At 37.7% G+C, this 19,800-nt stretch overlaps 1 protein-coding gene across 6 annotated transcripts in view; it reads right to left on the reverse strand.

Annotated features, from left to right (window-relative positions):
* The window catches only part of inpp4b (inositol polyphosphate-4-phosphatase type II B), a 940,291-nt gene that overhangs the window by 81,514 nt on the left and 838,977 nt on the right, over positions 1–19,800 (reverse strand). For all 6 annotated transcript variants that reach the window (XM_072584130.1, XM_072584129.1, XM_072584133.1 and 3 more), the window contains 2 exons: positions 13,809–13,932; positions 2,422–2,554 (listed from right to left, as the gene is read on the reverse strand). In XM_072584130.1, the coding sequence (XP_072440231.1) occupies positions 2,422–2,554; positions 13,809–13,932 (257 nt within the window). The remainder of the gene's footprint in view (positions 1–2,421; positions 2,555–13,808; positions 13,933–19,800) is intronic.

Here is a 19,800-nt window from a genome sequence, read left to right on the forward strand (position 1 = left end):
AAGAAATTGCGCTCCAAAAATTGTTAATTTCAAAAACCACCAATCAGGAATGGACCCAGACCATAGAACAGGCCATCACCATAGGACTGAACAGGACCACACACTGCAAAAGAAAACGGCACTAAAAGAAAAAATGGCCAAACTAACACACAACAGAGATGACACCACAACACACACCTGGGTTAAAAACCTCTCCCACAGACAGCTCACAGATACAGAATGAACAATACTGGCCGAGGGACTCAACTATAACCACAGGAACGCCAAGACAGCAGACTTCCTAGCAGCACTAGAATGCACACTCAGAAACAATGGACTGACAGAAGAGACACAACAAACAGTGAGACAAAGTATTGTACCCCTGCTAACAAGGAAAAGACAAACACACAACCTCAACACCAAGGAGAGGGAAGCACTAAAAACACTAAGAAATGATAAGAACATAATCATACTACCAGCAGACAAAGGCAGAATGACGGTCATCTTGGACAAAGCAGAGTACATCCAGAAAGCGCAACAACTACTTGCAGATACCAACACCCACCAAAAGAGGGAGTTTGACCCCACCCCACAGCTCACCAATAGGATAAACAACACACTGAGGAACCTGCAAAAAAACAGATAACCAGGTTTGACCTACAGAGAATGAAACCTGAAAGCAACACCACCCCCAGATTCTATGGACTACTTAAAGTGCACAAACCAGACATCCCACTCAGACCGATCATATCGCTACCAGGGACACCATCACACAAACTGGCTAAAGAACTACAACAGAAACTGAAGCACCTGATCAGCGGATCCAGACACTCTATACAGTCAACACAGGAATTCTTGGACATCATCAGAAATATACACAGACAAGGAAGAAACTATGGTCTCATTCGATGTAATGGCACTGTTCACCTCTTTCGACAAAACCCTAGCCAGAACTATAAATGCCGGAGGAAGCAACACAGAAGCGCTTCACAGGAGGCTCCCAAGCACTGAGGATGTCACCTAGACAGGGGACGAAACGTCTGCAACACAAATTCCCAACTCAGTGAACAGAACCATAACAACAAGCACCTGAGCTACAAATCTTCTCACAAACTTTGAATCTATCTATCTGTGCCTTTAAAATATTCAAATACTCTGCTTCTGCAACCTTTTGAGGAAGAGAGCTCCAAAGATTCATGATTGTTGTAAGAAAAATATTCTCCTTATCTCTATCTTAAATGGGTAACCACTTATTTTGGAACAGTGACTTCTATTTGTAGATTCTGCTGCAAGAGGAAATATCTTTTCCATGCACATCCTGTTAAGACCTGTTAAGATCTCATATGTTTCTGTCAAATCATCTCTTACTATTCTAAGCTCCAACAGATAAACTGCCACTCTTACCTGGTTTACCTACACATGACTCCAGACCACAATAACATGGTTGACACTTGACTGTCTTCTGCAATGGCCTTGCAAGCCACTCAGTTGCATAAACTGCTACAAAGTCTAAAGAATGGTAAGAACCTGGACAGACCATCAGGTTTGGCATCATTCTCTTTTGCAGCATCAAGAGTTTTTCTGACAGTTTTAAGTTTTGTGAGCAATCAAATACTATATGTTGGATCTTTTCTCGATCAGATTTTTAAGAAAAAAAGATAGCCCTCTTTTGCCTCAAAATATCCAATATGACTTTAAATGCAAAATCTGTTAATGTGAAACTACATCACCAAGAACAATCTATTGTTCAGAAATGGTGGCAGGTCTAAACCTTTTTCTCCCTGTCTTGCTGACGAGATTCCTGCAACAACTTCTTGTCTTCTGTACAAGTGTTTCTTCAGAAAGGTCAATATTGGTAGTCCACCTATTCAAAATGTTATGCGAATTACAAATCCTTGATTAAGAAGGGTCAAACAAATTTTATTAAAAATATTCCTTGCAACATTTCATTCCCACTCAAATCGCGTGAAGAAGGAAATTTCATTTTATCATCGTTGGTGCAGGCTTGGAAAATATTAGATGAAAGATTAGGTGTTTTTGGCACTTGCTGGTTTTGAATAAAAAAACTGAGATGCATGATCTAGCTTCAACACTTAACACTTTAAAATCAAGTTTCCTTACCCCAGCAGCAGACTTTTCAACCAGGTTAATCAAAAAGCATACAACATTAAATAATTTCACCTCCTCACATGGGCAATAACAATCTGGTTCCATATGTACCCATCATTCTAGCCAAGTCCACAATATGTCATGTACGGAATGTCTCAATTCAATGATCTTTGACTAGTCTTAACTTTAATTAGAAAATTCGATAAAGTGTACTTTGATACTGGATCATATTGTTTAATGTTGCAGCTTATTGATCAAAATTAATATGTAGTAATGTTAAATGATAAAACAATTACACAACTATTTGTTACTGTTCTGAAAAATGCTGCTTACCTGATTCCAGTCACAACAGGACAAAGATTGGTACTGGCACTCTCCTCCAAATGTGCTTCACCAACTTTGAATGTCACTTTCTGTAAATCTATGATTGCAACTGACATGTCCTCTAGCATTCCAATCTCCTCGCCTGAAGATTAAAACAGACACCCTTTAAATGTCAGCTTTTCTATAAATCCTACAAACTGTATCAAAAAATGGAATGTCCCAGGTTAAATAGTAATTGTCTTAAAATAAACTTAACAGAACTTATTCCTGTTAACTCCTCATTATCCAGTATATATTTGGAATGGGGGGGTGCCAGCTACATGAATCAACTACTTTAATGAGAAAGGTGGGTGAATGTATGAGCATATTAGCATTCAAGTTCAAATTGACATTTTTGAGGAAACTTTATCCAAACAGTCGTTTTTGAAATTTTTTCCATTTGCATGAAAATTCTGAATGTTTCTCTCCCACATTAAAGGGGGGGGGGGTTTACTGTATACGAGGGAGTCTTTTCTGCTATACTTTTTGTAAAAGACCCAGGTGTTGCTGAGTTACCTTCTTAAACAAACCTAATGGTCCATCCTAAGAGGTAACAGAGGCAGCCCATGCTTCAGTCTGGTGAAAATAGTTTGAGTTACTCTGAAAATGGTCCAATACTGAAAAGATCATGTGCATACAGAGACTGAATCAAGACAAAATGGCATGGTGGCATAGTGGTTAGCACTACTACCTCACAGCGCCAGGGACCCAGGTTTGATTCCACCCTTGGGTGACTGACTGTGTGGAGTTTGTATGCTCTCCCTGTTTCTGCATGAAACTTTGCGAGGTTCTCTGGTTTCCTCTCTCAGTCCAAAGATGTGCAGCCTAATTGCCCTTTGGTGTCCAAGAATGTGTAGGCTAGGTGGATTAGCCATGATAAATGATAGAGTTCAGGTGTGTGGGTCTGCAGGGGATGCTCTTCAGAGGGTCAGTGTGGACTTGATGGGCTGAGTGGCCTCTATCTACACTGCATAAATTCTACGGTTCTAATTTTTTCCAAAGTTTTTTTTGTTTAATAGCAGATTGGCACACTGTTGCTGTACGCTGTAGAAGCATGAGCTATCCAGAAACAGCTTGAAACACAAACTATAATAGTTTGGCAACTTTCAGAACCACCTTTTCTTTTAAAAATAACATTAAAAAGGTTGCTAAGATCTCATTTCTCATTTCTTCACAGATTACCACAGGTCTCCAGAAAGTGTTTAATTGAATAATTAGGCGGGGTGGGGGAGGTGGGGAAGTTAATGGAATTCCCTTTTGGATAGAATAATTTACACTTGTGTTGTTTATGGACTTTACTAAAGCTTAGTATCTATAGAACTTAAGACTCTATAGGTCTCTGAGCTTGATAGTTAATGATGAAACATAGAACGTTGTACAGGAGTAGGCCATTCAGCCCTTTGAGCGTGCTCCATCATTCAAAATGACAATGGTTTATCATCCAACTCCGTTCCCTGTTCCTACTTTCTCCCTATACCTTTTGATCCCTTTAGTGCACAGAACCATACCTAACTCCTCCTTGAAAACGTACATTGTTTTGTCCTCAACCACTTCCTGTGGCAAAGAATTTCACAGGCTCACTACTCTCTGGGTGAAGAAATGTCACCTCATCTCAGTCCTAAATGTCTATCCCATATCCTTAGACTGTGACACCTAGTTCTGGACTTCCTGGTTATTGGGAATATCCTTCTTATTTACTCTGTCTAGTCCTGTTAGAATTTTGTAGGTTTCGATGAGACTCCCCCCTCACTCTTCTAAACTCCAGTGAACATAGTCCTTACTGATATAATCTCTTTACATATGTCACTTTTGCCATCCAAGGAATCAGCCTGGTAAATCTTCATTGTACTCCTTCCACAGCCCAAACAGCCTCGTCAGATAAGGAGACCAAAACTCCACAAACCGGCTGAGGTCACAAAAAGGTCGTATACATTTGCAGCAAGACATCCTTGCTCCTGTACTCTAATTCTCATATTATGAAGATAAATGTACCATTGGCCCTCTTCATTACCTGCTGCAGCTATATGCTCACATTCAGTGACTGGAGTCCAAAGACACCCAGGTCTCGTTGCAACTTTGCCTTTCCCAATCTACTGCCATTCAGATAATAATCTACCTCCCTGTTTTCGCTACCAAAGTGGATAACCTCACATTTATCCACAATATACTTCATCTGCCATACATATACCCACTTATTCAAAATGTCCAAATCACAGTGAAGCATCTCAGTATCCTCCTCACAGTTCACCCTCCAAACCAACTTATTACATAGAGTTCTCTCATCTATATCATTAATATATATTGTGAATAGCTGGGTCCAAGCACTAAATTCTGCAGTAGCCCACTTGTCACTGGCTGTCACTCAGAAAAGAACCTATTTATTCTTACTCTTTATTTTCTGTCTGTGAACCAGTTTGCTATCCATCTCAGTACACTACCCCAATTCCATGCGCTTTAATTTTACATGCTATTTTCTGATGTGATAGTCCAAGTCAATCATTAGTTTCCCCTTATCAAACCTACAGCTATAACCTCAAAAAAAGTCCCTTTGTAAATCCATGCTTTGTCCAATTCTGTCACTGATTTCCAAGTGCTTTTATAATGGACTCTCGTGTTGTCCCTCCTATTGATGTCAGGCAACCTAGTCTAAAATATCCTGTTCTCTCTTTATCTCCTTTTATAAATAGTGGGGCTACACTTAGCTACCCTCTAATGCATAGGAACTGTTCCAGAGTTTATAAAGTTTTGAAAAATGACTTCTGATGCATTCATTATTTCTAGGGCCACTTCATTAAATACTCTGGGATGTAGACTATCAATCTCTGGGAATTTATCAGATTGCAGTTGCATTAATCTCCCCGAAACCATTTTCCTGCTAATACTGATTTCTTTCAGTTCCTCATTCTCATTAAACCATATTCCCCAATTTGTATATTTATTTACGAATACAAACCAAAGTATGTGCTTGATTGGTCTGCCATATCTTTGTTCCCCATTATAACTTTTCCAGTTTTTGATTGTAAGGGACCTAGATTTGTCTTCATTAGTATTTTTACTCTTCACATACCTATAAAAGGTTCTACAGTTTGTAGGTCTCCTGTAAAATAACTCTTGTACTCGAATATCCCCCTCTTTATCAATCCCTTTATCCTCTTTGCTGAAATCTAAACTGTTCCCAATCCTCAAAGTAAAGCCACAGAATCTAGTCCACCATAAGTAGATGTGAACAGGAAACCATTATCCATCCTTTCTTCATCATACAGCAAAGGCTTCTAGCTTTACATCATGCTGGATAGAGAATAGAAAAATTGGAACTATCTTCAGATAAAAAAAACCCTCGTATCAAAGGCAGATGAGCAGCAAGGGACAGAGTGGTACCATATTTGTGTTTAAAATCTGGAAATGGTTACAACTTTAAGGGTCTCAATCTATTCCTTTTCAAGTCCACCCAGGGAGGCAATGGCCCAGTGGCATTATAGCTAGACTACTTACCCAGATGTATTGTTCTAGGGACCTAACTTCGAATCCTGCCATGGCAGATGGTGTAATTTGAACTCTGGAAAATCTGGAAGGAGGAGTCTAATGATGACTGTGAATCCATTACCGATTGTTGGAAAAAAAACTCTCTGTTTCCACCAATGTCCTTTAGGGAAGGAATCTTCCATCATTATCCGGTCTGGCCTACATGTGACTCCAGGCCCACAGCAATGTGATTGACTCTTAATTGCCCTGGGCAATTAGGGTCAAGCAACAAATGCTGGCTTGGCCAGTGACACCTTCATTCCATTAATGAATTAATTAGAAACTTAATTTCCTGTTTAGAAAGTAACAAGTAACCAATTTCAAAACCTTCTGAAAAATCCAGCTATTCCAGGAGATCCTGCAATAAGTCTGACACATAACTCTGGCTATCTGAATCTACCCAGACTAAACCTTCAAGAGTAAAACTCCCTTCTTCAAGGACTCAACATATATTTCTTTTCATAAGATAAGCAAACCACATGAAAGAATGTTCCATTTTTAATTGGTAAAAGTACATTACATTCTGTAATTTTTTTTAGAGAGTGTATGCATGAAAAATTAGATTTTATGGGTGAATGCGTAAATAAATAATCTCTTTCTTCAAATGAAAGCAAGCATACTGCTGATAATTCCATTTGATCCTCCCCTCTCTCTACCCACATACATACACACAGGGGCTGATTAACTTACAGCCTCCTTTTCAAAAAATACAGCATTTACTGATAGGAAGTAAAATGGGGATATAGTTCTTTCCCATCCCTGTCAATAATATTGTTAACATCACGAAAGAGTCGAAGCACTACAAAAAGGAGACATTTACTGACTCATGCTCACCAAAGTGTGAAAGCTCTCATAGTTTTTAAATTGCTTTGTCAGAACTAACTTGCAAATGGCTTGATTAATAGTTAAGATTGTTACTTTACAAGAAAAAAGACTTATCCTATAAGGTTGAAGCTTGGGTAGACAGTGTTCTCAGAAAGTCTTGGAATTTCTTTATGTCAAGTCAAACTTTAACCAAAAGAAAATTAAAAACTAGTGACATTTTCAATTATTTATGACCTGAACAGCCTCAATTCATACATTTGCTCTCAACTAGTCATTGTCAAAAAGCATATATTCATAAAGTAGTCTTACTGAAGAATTTTTGGTGGGTGAAATACAAATCTTGCTCACAATGTTCATCCACGCATTGCCAAGTTAAGGTCCTTAATATGGAGCTCATGAAGTCGCATGAGAAAATTTATTGAAAGCATTCAGGATCTGGTGAATTGTTACTGACATTAGAGTAAGGGTCAGCAAAGTCAAGTACCATACTGTACCTGTTGTTTCAACCCATCACACAAGGTCAATGAAGTTTGGAACTCAAAAATCAGCTAATTTTTTTACATGAATGCTGATTCTGCCAAACAACATTCTTATGGAGACCATTCTTAGCAACATAGACAAAATGTCAGTGATCATGGCTAAATTTTTCAAACAGTTTGCTTCAATTTTATTACAAAATTCCAGATGTTTCTTACTAACCAACACAGTCAGGTGCAATCCCATTTGGCAAATTGCACTAAAAAATAAAGTATTAAGTAGCATAAACTAGGAATATTTCAGCTTCAATCACCAGACCAGGCTTACTTAATACACCTCATAGAGGGCTATATTAGTGGTACTAGTGGAACTTTAAAGAAATGTAGGTACTTTAAGGCATTTAGCTATAATGTATGGAATTATTTCAGTTCTTCTAAGGCTTCAAATATCTCCAATATGTTTACCGAACTTTCCCAAAACCTATATAGTACAAAAGAGGCAGCAACATTTTGCAACTAAATTCCAGCTGATCAGGAACTTAAGCAGGGAGTTATTCTTGGCCATTATCAAAAGCTGCAAATTTGATAAGTGAAATAATGGTCGATAATGGAATGGGTATTGCTCAGATAGACAGCTACCTCATGTGTGGATCAGATTATTATCAGCAACACAAAGTTCAAACCCCATTCTGGCTGAAGTACAAGTTGGCCCTATCTCCTTGCCCTACCCATTGCAAAACATCTGGGCACTTTGCCAAGATTCGCTGATTAACTTCCAAGATATCTGCCTTTGGGCAGTGAACTCAAGAAGAAGAAAATAGTAATTGGAGGGGTAGCAATCTGCGTCTGGAGCTTGATATCCCTAGTTAACATTTTACTTGTTCTACAATTAACTATAATATGTGGGACATTTCAAAGTCAGCTCCCCTCCATTGACTATATTTGTTGGTAATTAAGGATTCTTCAAGTAGGCATGCTGTCAGTTCCTGTATAAGTCAGTTATGAAACTCATATGTTACAAATCCATTATTTTTATACATTTTTCTTTTTTGATGAAACACATTGAATTTATGTAAGTATTTCAACTGCATTTTGCTTTCAAGTGATTTAGCAAACAATTGGTTATTTATTTGTAAGTACATACAGTTGGGAAGCAAAAATCCTAAAAGTAGAATACCGATAATGTAAATTTCATCATGTGGATTATTTGAATTTTCACTGAACATTTGAAGAAGTATCAAATATAAATCTATTGTAAAGGTAAGTACATCGGAAATTAAGAAGAAAAAAACACATCAATAAGTGATGGTTAGAAGGCAGAAAGATACAATACGTGGAAACAGAAAACTCTCAGAATGTGCCAAATGATGTTTCAGAAGGATTTGTGTTGCGACTGATTTTATTTATTTATACATCAATAATGCACATTTAAGAATTGAAGACATAGTATCAAAATTTGATTTGACACCAAATTGGAAGTAAGGCAAATTGTGATCAGAATTGGATTCAGAAAAGACTTACAAGGATATTGCCAGAATTGAAGGGTTTAACCAAAGAGAGAAGCTGAATAAGCTGAGGCTAATTTCTCTGCAGTGTCAGAGGACAAGGGGTGACCTTACAGAGGTTTATAAAATCATGAGATGCATGGATAGGATAAACAGATACGGTCTTTTCCCAAGGTAGGGGAGTCCAAATCTAGAGGACATAGGATTAGGGTGAGAGGGGAAAGATTTAAAAGGGATCTAAGGGGTAGCTTTTTCATGTAGAGAATGGAATTAACTGCCAGAGGAAGTTGTGGAGGCTGGCACAAAACAACATTTCAAAGGCATCTGGATGGGTACATGAATAGGAAGGGTTGGGAGGGATATGGGCCAAATGCTGGCAAATGGGACTAGATTAAATTAGTACACCTGGTCAGCATGAATGAGTCGGAACAAAGGGTCTGTTTCAATGGTATACGTCTCTATGACTGTAGAAGATTGCAAAAGGATATAATTATGTGATAGATGGAATTTAATACAGATGATTGCGACATCTATATGGAAAAGGTAGCTGAGTAATAAAACTTTGCAAAGAGTTGTAAAGGAGTAGATTAATTCATCAAATATACAAATGTTAAAAAGTAGAAAAATGAGCTGATAAGATTTTAGGAAAAAACATTTAAAATTCTACGTTTCATAAATAATCACAGCATCAAAATACAAAGAACTAATGCTAAATCTATGCCAATTACTGGCTCTGTGGTACTTTGAATATTGAATCCACTTTTGGGCACCTTACTTTAGGAATGATGTCAAAGCAATGAAATAGAAATAGAAGAGAACAGGACATTGGTTAGGCCATTGTTGGAATATTGTGTGCAATTCTGGTCTCCTTCCTATCGGAAAGATGTTGTGAAACTTGAAAGGGTCCAGAAATGATTTACAAGGATGTTGCCAGGGTTGGAGGATCTGAGCTACAGGGAGAGGCTGAACAGGCTGGGGCTGTTTTCCCTGGAGCATCGGAGGCTGAGGGATGACCTTATAGAGGTTTACAAAACTATGAGGGGCATGGATAGGATAAATAGACAAAGTCTTTTCCCTGGGGTCGGGGAGTCCAGAACTAGAGGGCATAGGTTTAGGGTGAGAGGGGAAAGATATAAAAGAGACCTAAGGGGCAACCTTTTCACGCAGAGGGTAGTACTTGCATGGAATGAGCTGCTAGATGATGTGGTGGAGGCTGGTACAATTGCAACATTTAAGAGGCGTTTGGATGTGCATATGAATAGGAAGGTTTTGGAGGGATATGTGCCGGGTGCTGGCAGGTGGGACTAGATTGGGTTGGGATATCTGGTCAGCATGGATGGGTTGGACCGAAGGGTCTGTTTCCATGCTGTACATCTCTATGACTCTAAGAGAAATACTAAGAAGATATGAAGGATAAAAAACTTTCATTATGAGAAGTAATTGGAGCTCTTTTCCACTGATGAGAGGTCATTAAGAAGTCTGTTTGGTATAGTGTTAAAATTTGTTTAATTTGGTGGATTAAAGTTTTTCAAAGTAAAACAATCTATCTGTATATCTGTCAGCTGATGGTCAGCAACATTAGGAAACAGTTAAGGGTAAGACTGAGAATAAGAGGGAGAACAAGTCTGTGAAGAACTGTCGAAAATGCATAATATATAAGAGCTCTTGTGAGGAGCCCTCTTGAGGTTCAGTGGTACTGGCCCTCCCCCTAAACAAATGGCTCCATGTATCTGACAGACCAAAATCATTAGAAAGAAAGAATAATAAAGCACAGAAATTGAGACAGATGATTAGAAGCATAAGAAAAGATAAACATTGCAGAAAAAGCTTTATATGTCTTAAGTAGAAGACCTTTGGTGACCTCTTCCGGCCTTGATATGTAGTAACAACATCATAAACAACTGGAAAATTCATTAATCGTTTGAAACCCAATTTGTAATCATATAATTTTGCCAATAATCATGGAAATTAAACTTATCTTTTTAATTTCAAAGATGAGAGAAAAAAAGGAAATTGTGAAATGCATAAAATAAAGATTACAGAAGAGATTTATATTTTTGTATATGTACTGTACCACCTTTAAGGTTAGAAACACAGGACATTTGAAGAATTCAAAATTTCACTGTTACACACTTGGCAAAATAAAATTCTAGAAACGAGTGTCATGGACCTTCAGTTTTGTTTGAGCAGATCCTGTTCCGGTATAATAACTACATCAGAAGCAATATTTATAATGCAAACAGGATTTCTTGCTTATTGGCAATGTTGGAGAAATTCAGGTCCATGATCTCACAATTTCTTTGTTGTTTTTGTTATATTTAAAGTGAAACCCGATCAAAGGAAGTTGCTTGGAACTAAAGCTAAGTATGGTAGTCCTATTCTTGAAAACAGGAAGGTTGGCAATCCTAATTAAAAAAGCAATCAAGTTTGAATCACTATTTTGTTCATAACTAATAAGTTACAAACTATATCTTTAGATCAAACTTATTAATATCTATACTTGCAATCATTTAAAAATAATCCTTTAAAAGCAATTTTAAACTTAGTTTTTGATCTTGTTGTGCCATGTGCATTTAAAATGCCAAAGAAAGTCATACTACAGAAGGAGGCAATTTGACACTCTTTCTCTAAGCTGAAAATGTATTGCTGGAAAAGCGCAGGTCAGGCAGCATCCAAGGAACAGGAGAATCGATGTTTCGGGCATAAGCCCTTCTTCAGGAATTTTTTTTCACTCTCTCTCTAAGGGCAATCTAAAACTAATCCCACTTCCTCTTCATATCTGTATACCTTCTACTGTTCAAATATCTACTTAAGTCTTTTGTAGAACATGCCGTGGTTTTAACCATGCATTAACTATTCTCTCAATCAAAGTACGTAGTCTTTAAGAATCCTCCATGAAAAGAAATTTCTTGTAATCTTTCTCCTCAATGTGTTTGTGACAACATTAAATAAATAACACCCAGTATCCCTATCAGTAACTTTCAGTCCAGTGTAACCATCCCACAGTTCCTCTCTAGGTGATGAGTTTGAAAATATGCTATTTGAGAAGTCACACAGAATTAATTGGTACAACACATTGTTTCCAAGTTCTTCATTCTAAAATATTTCCTCTCATTTTGTTGAGTGACTTCTCTCATCAATATCCACATACGTTCTGATAAAATGATACAAGGGAAAAATCTATGGCAATACTCGAAGAACATCCAAAGTAGAATATACTCAGAAAGAGGCAAATATATAAGAGGTAAGACCATAAGACATAGGAGCAGAAATTAGGCTATTCAGTCCATCGAGTCTGCTCCGCCATTCAACCATGGCTGATAAGTTTCTCAACTCCATTCTCCCTGTAACCCTTGATCCACTTAGTACTCAACAGACTATCTATTTCAGTCTTAAATATACTCAATGACCTGGCCTCCACAGCTTTCTGTGGAAATTAATTCCATAGATTCATCACTCTCTGGCTGAAGAAGTTTCTCTGTACCTCTGTTCTAAAAGGTTTTCTCTTTACTCTAAAGCTATGCCCTCAGGTCCTAGACTCTCCTACCAATGGAAACATCTTTCCAATATCTACTGTGTCCAGTACTGTCCAGTATCTACTGTATAAACTGTTAGCAACATCTATTATTTATACTAATAGATTATGTAGGGTTCCAAAGCTGGATTTGTTACCACATTCAGAAATCTTATTATCTAAATTTGCAAAAATATGCATTAAAAATCTTTTCAGATAGTACATTAAAACCCCAGCCGGAAATGCTTTAAAGAATCCCATTGTATGAACCTTGGCAGGCACTACAAATGAGAATGCTTGAATTGAAAATCCGACTTTTTGCTGCAGGATAATAATTCACCTAAAAGTTCCCTGTTATTTCAGCAGATGCATTAACTTGTTAAAAGTCGGTTAGTAACTCCCCAAAATCATGGAACAAAATTCCATACAGTCATTTTCTAGGGTTTGACTGATTTTTTAAACACATTTACAGATAATACTGTTAATCCATTCATTATCGTAGAAAATACCAGTGAATTTTCTATACGGCTTAAACAAAGTTCACACTGACTTTGTTTGCATAGTTTAAAGGGTTAATTACAGTAATGAATCAGTGGTCCTAGTAACGGAAGATTCAAACTCTATAAGTAAACATTAACACTAAAGCAGTTACAGTAAAATTGTATAACCTACATAAATACAAATCATGTATACATACATGCGCTATAATTATTTTCAATCCCAGGGCTCACGTGCTTGAGGCAATATTATCTTTCATTGTTCAGCCCTGATTTGGAAATGCCGGTGTTGGACTGGGGTGTAAAAAGTTAAAAATCACACAACACCAGGTTATAGTCCAACAGGTTTAATTGGAAGCACACTAGCTTTTGGAGTGCCACTCCTTCATCAGATGGTTGTGGAGGACACAATTGTAAGGCACAGAAGTAATTCAAGTAAAACTCTGTTTTCTCACTTTTTAGATTAGAATCAATCTAAACACCATGGCATAGACAGAAAACACAGGGGGCTAACACCTTCAACATATTGTCTAGCTAATACCAATTGTTACAGTTAACCTGAGAATGCAACTTTTAAAAAGAAGTTTTGTCATTTACACATGAAAGAAGTGAAACTATCATGGTATTCGAACAGTTGAAAGACTCAACAGACAATCAAGGTATTTTTCAATGTATAATTTCAGTTACATCACACTGTAAATGTTTGCTATAAATTCTGTACCTTACAATTGTGTCCTCCACAACCACCTGATGAAGGAGCAGCACTCCGAAAGCTAGTGTGCTTCCAATTAAAGCTGTTGGACTATAACCTGGTGTAGTGTGATTTTCAACATTGTTCAGACCCGAATTATTATATGCACTGTGTCTCATTAGCCCAATTCATTTCACTGTTATGTTTAGTGCTCTTGAAAGCTGTGTTCTAGTCATCAGTGAGGCAAACTGACCACCTCCAACAAGCACCTTAACCTGTTGCTAAAGTTAATTAGGATGTGCTGACAAAACAAGATGGGTTACTTACTGTATGTGCTGAGAAGTCCTTCAAACTGTACAAGCAAACCCACAGTGTGAAGCTGCAATAGGAAGTCCTGATCATGTAAACATGTGTGCAGTTTGATCACAAAACCACAGACGAGGCCTGCAAGCTGAAACAATGAAAAGTAATAAGGCATTAATTTGAAAATAAAGTGTGTAGTTTTAGTTAATAAACAAAATAATTTTCAGGCACAATTTCTTCAAGACTTGATATAAGTACTATAGGATAGAATGAAATTAACAGTATTGCACTTTCTATTTCAAACCTATGGAAGCAACAGGGAAGCAATTGTCTGAAATATGGAGATTACAATGGCACTAAAACAAAACATTCAAAATCCATTATTATAATGAACATTGTCTATTCAGAGGCAAATCACCTTCCCTTATAAAACCTGATGCAAAAGCAAGGAGTGGCAAATATTGGAAAGCTGAAATAAAAATAAAAATTGCCATAAATAATGAGTTGATCTAGCAGCAACTATGGAGAGAGAAAACAGATAAACTTCAGGTCAAACACTTTAATAGTGAAAATGTTGCTGTTTTTATTTTTTTTACAATCTTGCTTAATATCCAAAATCACAGGTTTGCAGTGACAATCTTTAAAAAGTTATACAGCAGGACTGCATGATCTCAAATTACAGTCATCATGTTGTGGGAAAGTTTTAAAAAGTAATGACTAAATCTCCCAAGATGCTGTCAACACTGCTCAGGAGCTAATTGATGTGGGAGAGTGTGAAAAAATAACCAGCCATTAATCCACGTGTAACTGCTTGGTAGTATGGAATTTAAATACTACTAAAAGGAGGCAAGTAAAGATTAGGGAGAAGCCAGAAGTATGATAAGCCTTTAAAATCTAACAGGCAACAACTAAAAAAAGCAATCAGGGGAGAAGATGAAATAGGAAGATAAGCTAGCTAGTGATATAAAAGAAGAGTGTGAGTTTTTTAAATATATAAAAGGAAAAAGAAAGGCACCAATGGATGTTAGATCACTAGAAAGTGAGGCTGAAGAAGCCATTATGGAGAACAAGAAAATAGTAGAGGAACTGAATTTGCGTCAGTCTTCAGGATGAAGAGCTTGTTTTATGAGGAGTGGTTGAGAACTCTGGGTTTGTACTTGATGGAGTTTAGCAGGATGAGGCCAGATCTCATTGAAGCTTACAGAATACTGAGGGACCTGGATAGAGTGGATGTGAAGAAGGTTTTTCCACTCATAGCAGAAACTAGGACCTGAAGGCACAACCTCAGAGTGAAGGGATAAACATTTGGAATGGAGATGAAGAGGAATTTCTTCAGCCAGAGGGTGGTGAATCTGTGGAATACACTGCCACAAAAGGCTGTGAAGGTCAAGGCAGTGATTGTATTTAAGACAGAGATAGAGAGACTTTTGATTAGTAAGAGGATCAAAGGTGACAGGAAGGCGGCAGAAGAATGATGTTAAGAAATATTAGCCATGATTGAATTGTGGAGTAGACTCGATGGGCTGAATGATCTTATCCTTCTCATATATCTTATGGTCTTAAATGATGAAGAAATATTAACAGTTTGGCACTAATTGTAATAACATTCAAATATCAGAGTTTGAAATAAATTTACAACCCTGAATGATCTCTCATGATGTTGCTCACAGAGTTATATTCAGCCAAATAACTTTAAGTGGATTCCTGCTACTTTGCCTCAAAGCATATCTGCTCATTATGTTTACTTTCTTCCCTTATTCCATCTGGTTACTATCACGTTCCACCTTCCATTTACTTTTCTTAAATGGTGGACAGCGAAGAGGGTTACCTCAGATTTGAACAGGATCTGGACCAGATGGGCCAATGGGCTGAGAAGTGGGAGATGGAGTTTAATTCAGATAAATGCGAGATGCTGCATTTTGGGAAAGCAAATCTTAGCAGGACTTATACACTTAATGGTAAGGTCCTATGGAGTGTTGCTGAACAAAGAGACCTTGGAGTGCAGGTTCATAGCTCCTTGAAAGTGCAGTCACAGGTAGATAGGATAGTGAAGAAGACGTTTGGTATGCTTTCCTTTATGGGTCAGAGTATTGAGTACAAGAGTTGGGAGGTCATGTTACGGCTGTACAGGACATTGGTTAGGCCACTGTTGGAATATTGCGTGCAATTCTGGCCTCCTTCCTATCGGAAAGATGTTGTGAAACTTGAAAGGGTTCAGAGGAGATTTACAAGGATGTTGCCAGGGTTGGAGGATCTAGGCTACAGGGAGAGGCTGAACAGGCTGGGGCTGTTTTCCCTGGAGCGTTGGAGGCTGAGGGGTGACCTTATAGAGGTTTACCAAATTATGAAAGGCATGGATAGGATAAATAGGCAAAGTCTTTTCCCTGGGGTTGGGGAGTGCAGAACTAGAGGGCATAGGTTTAGGGTGAGAGGGGAAAGATATAAAAGAGACCTAAGGGGCAACTTTTTCACGCAGAGGGTGGTACGTGTATGGAATGAGCTGCCAGAGGATGTGGTGGAGGCAGGTTCAATTGCAACATTTAAGAGGCATTTGAATGGGTATATGAATAGGAAGGGTTTGGAGGGATATGGCCGGGTGCTGGCAGGTGGGACTAGATTGGGTTGGGATATCTGGTCGGCATGGACGGGTTGGACCGAAGGGTCTGTTTCCATGTTGTACATCTCTATGACTCTATGAGTATATAATAATATAAATCAATTCGGGAAGTGAGTCTGCTAGTGCTTACATAAGTTATATTTGGTAACAGGAACGATAAACCGTCAGAATCCTATTGGCTAATTTGTAAATAAATACGAACTTTGACTGGGCATTAGCTCCTGGCAATTGTCACCTTCTTGGGGGAGCTCCTAAAAGGGAATTAACAATCATGAATTTCTGCATTGGTTATTTTTGGCAGAGTACTGCAGTAGTTGCTATTGCCTTCTGCTGCACTGGTCAATACATACACATAAACCATATCACAAGGCTTCCAAATATGCAGAATTTGCAAGCTGGGCAAACATCATAAACTAAATTAGATTAGATTCCCTACAGTATGGAAACACACCCTTTGGCTCAACAAGTCACACAGACCCTCTGAAGAGAAACCCACCCAGACCCATTCCCCTACCCTATATTTATTAATGCATCAAACAATATAGGTGATTTAGCATGGCCAATTCACCTGACCTGCACATCTTTGGATTGTGGGAGGAAACCCACGTAGACACAGGGAGGATGTGCAAACTCCACACAGTCGCCCGAGGCAAGAATCGAACCGGGGTCCCTGGCGCTGTGAGGCTGCAGTGCTAACCACTGAGCCAACATGCTGCCTAAAGTGTCAAAAAGCAAAGAATTCAGGGCATTCAAAAAGACATAGTTATGGATGTTTGTGACTTGTTTCTGGTAAATGTTTTCCGTATCTGGTAAATTTTATTTTTAGAGAAGTTAGGTGATGTGAATTAAAGACAAACAAATATTAGAGAAACTCAGCAGGTGTGCAGAACTTATGGAGAGAGAAATAGAATTAATGTTTCAAACGAATTACTTGTTCAGTTCAGCATCCATAGTATTTTGCTTTTATTTGAGATAGATGAAAGTTATCTTGTTGTTGTATCTTGGAGAATTTTATTTGCCGGGCTAAGAAATGGTACAATTATATATGGTGGAATATTAATGGAAAGACATTCAAATTTGTCTTAAGACCAATAAAGAATTAAAGTGAAAACACTGAGGTAAAAACATGGACTTAACTTATCAAGTAGGTATGAAGAAAATTGTCCAATGGGTTGATGTAGTAAACAAATGCAATGTACTTAATCAGACAGAAAATTTTACTCTTAGTTATTGAAATTTCTGATAACCAATGGCACGACAGGTTATGGGAATTTATGGGTAAAAGACATTGAAATGTTCGATCAGCCATGATCATGTTAAATATGGAAGCAAGTTTGATGGGCTGAATGGGCTACCTATGTTCCCATGTCAAGGTAAATTTTGGACGAACGAAGCATTGATTGATTACTGTTCTTTATTTGATATATTATTTCAACAGTAAATGGAACTGCAGTAAAATGCCTTATGTAAAATATTGACAACAACATAATTATGTTTTCAATTTTTAATTGTAAAGGAGTATTTGGTTTTCTGCAAGTTGAATTTAGTCTACAGGATTTTGTCCGCTTAGGTGACAAAGGGCAAGTCAATCAAAACAGTTTGGAATAATCACAAGTTAAAGTGTTTAACAGTTAATTAAATGATCAAGCAAGAACCAGTAGTATTTTAATCCAATTTTACATATTGGGAAATTGTAGCTGGGATTTTTACCTTCTCTGGGACTGAAACTTGACAGCTTTGTTTGAAATGTGTCTGAATTTTCTTTTAGGATGGCTTGGAGTACAAGTGTTGAAGAGTTCTGATAAGAATTTCTCAAATGAAAAATGCTGAACTGCCTAATATTAGAGCACTGAAATATATCAGTGTGATACCGACACATCTGTATGTATGCTCATTCAGTGCTATTATCAGACCTCTAACTGTATTGTCCTACAAGTACTCATTATGGGTGTATGAACATACAGGGAAAACAGTTATTGGATAACTTAGTACTTTCACCATTGAGTAGTAAGTTTATAAGTTTAAGTACCATTCCAGAATTTGAACACATACCTAAGAAGAAATACAATTGCAATACTAAAAGAGTACTGAATTCTGTTATGATCCAAACTTATATTTTGAGTTGATTTCATCATGACTCACAGTGACTTTTCTTATGTTGTCTTCCACTCCCCAATGAATAATTATGCATATGATCAATTTGGCTTCCTTCTCATGCTATAGTAGTGCGAGAGATGAAATATACACCACTGTCTTCACCTTCCAGCTAAAAGTCATTGGTGTTATGTTTAAAGACCAAATGCACAGCACTTCAGATGCTACAAGCCAGAAACTCCTTTGCATACTCTCTTCTTAGGAAACAAAAATGACTCAGTACAGGATGCTGGAACCCTACTTTCCAAATGGAAACCTGGAGATCCTGCTGGTTGAGAGAAGGGCTATCATCTACTTGGAGGATAACCAGAGGGCAAGACATCAAATATAGTTGGCCTGAACACAAAGTAACCCAGATCAGTCCTGTCTCCAGAGTCAGATGGAATGCACAGCAGTGCAGGAAAAGGTCAACAACCTTCTCTGCTGAGCAAAGTTAAGCGCCACTATCCTTCCTTTGCTATTCTTCCTCATTTTAGCTCAGCCAATGCAGACAAACCTTATTAATGTTCATGGATTACCAACTTCATTATGCATGCAGCATCTCAATGGTTCACAGCTACTTCATCCTCCACAATTACAAATCTCTCAAGGTGTGAATCCACAGTGGCTGGCAGCCTCTAAGTAAGCGCAAAATGAGTGGGTGCTAAGAACTAAACTAAAGCTATTGAATTCTACAAATTCTGGCTTCTACACTAATCTAATATAAAAATAAATTCAACTTAATTGTCAGCATTGTTATACTTCAGATGAGACACAAAAACTGGGCTATGACTGCTTGATTCTAAGTTGTTATTTCAAAAAAGCAATGATTTCTCCTATTATTTAGGCATGCTTTTCAACAAAATTAATCTAAAACAGATTAACAGGTCAGTTAACACATTTATATTTGCAGAATTCTGCCAAACAAAGAATGGCTACTCTCTATAGTTCACTTTTGCAAAGGCAGCATTTTAAGTCTTTTAATAAAATGTAATAAAGACTTTTCTTCTTTGCATTATAAGACTGAGGATTTCCTGATCTAGATGGCTCCATACCACAATGTAGATTACAGAATGAACTGAGCCAAAAGAGCGAGGATGTATTTAGTCATTTACCAAGCTGGCTGTTTTATCCAATCAGAGGATGTGGGGATTATAGGCCAGGGCAACATTTATTGTCCATCCTTAATTGCCCTTGAGAAGGTGGTGGCTGAAATAATTCCACAGAGGGCAGTATCTCATCACCAAATCATGCTTTGTTTAGATG

This window comes from Chiloscyllium punctatum, chromosome 14, assembly GCF_047496795.1.
Source record: "Chiloscyllium punctatum isolate Juve2018m chromosome 14, sChiPun1.3, whole genome shotgun sequence".
NCBI lineage: Eukaryota > Metazoa > Chordata > Chondrichthyes > Orectolobiformes > Hemiscylliidae > Chiloscyllium > Chiloscyllium punctatum.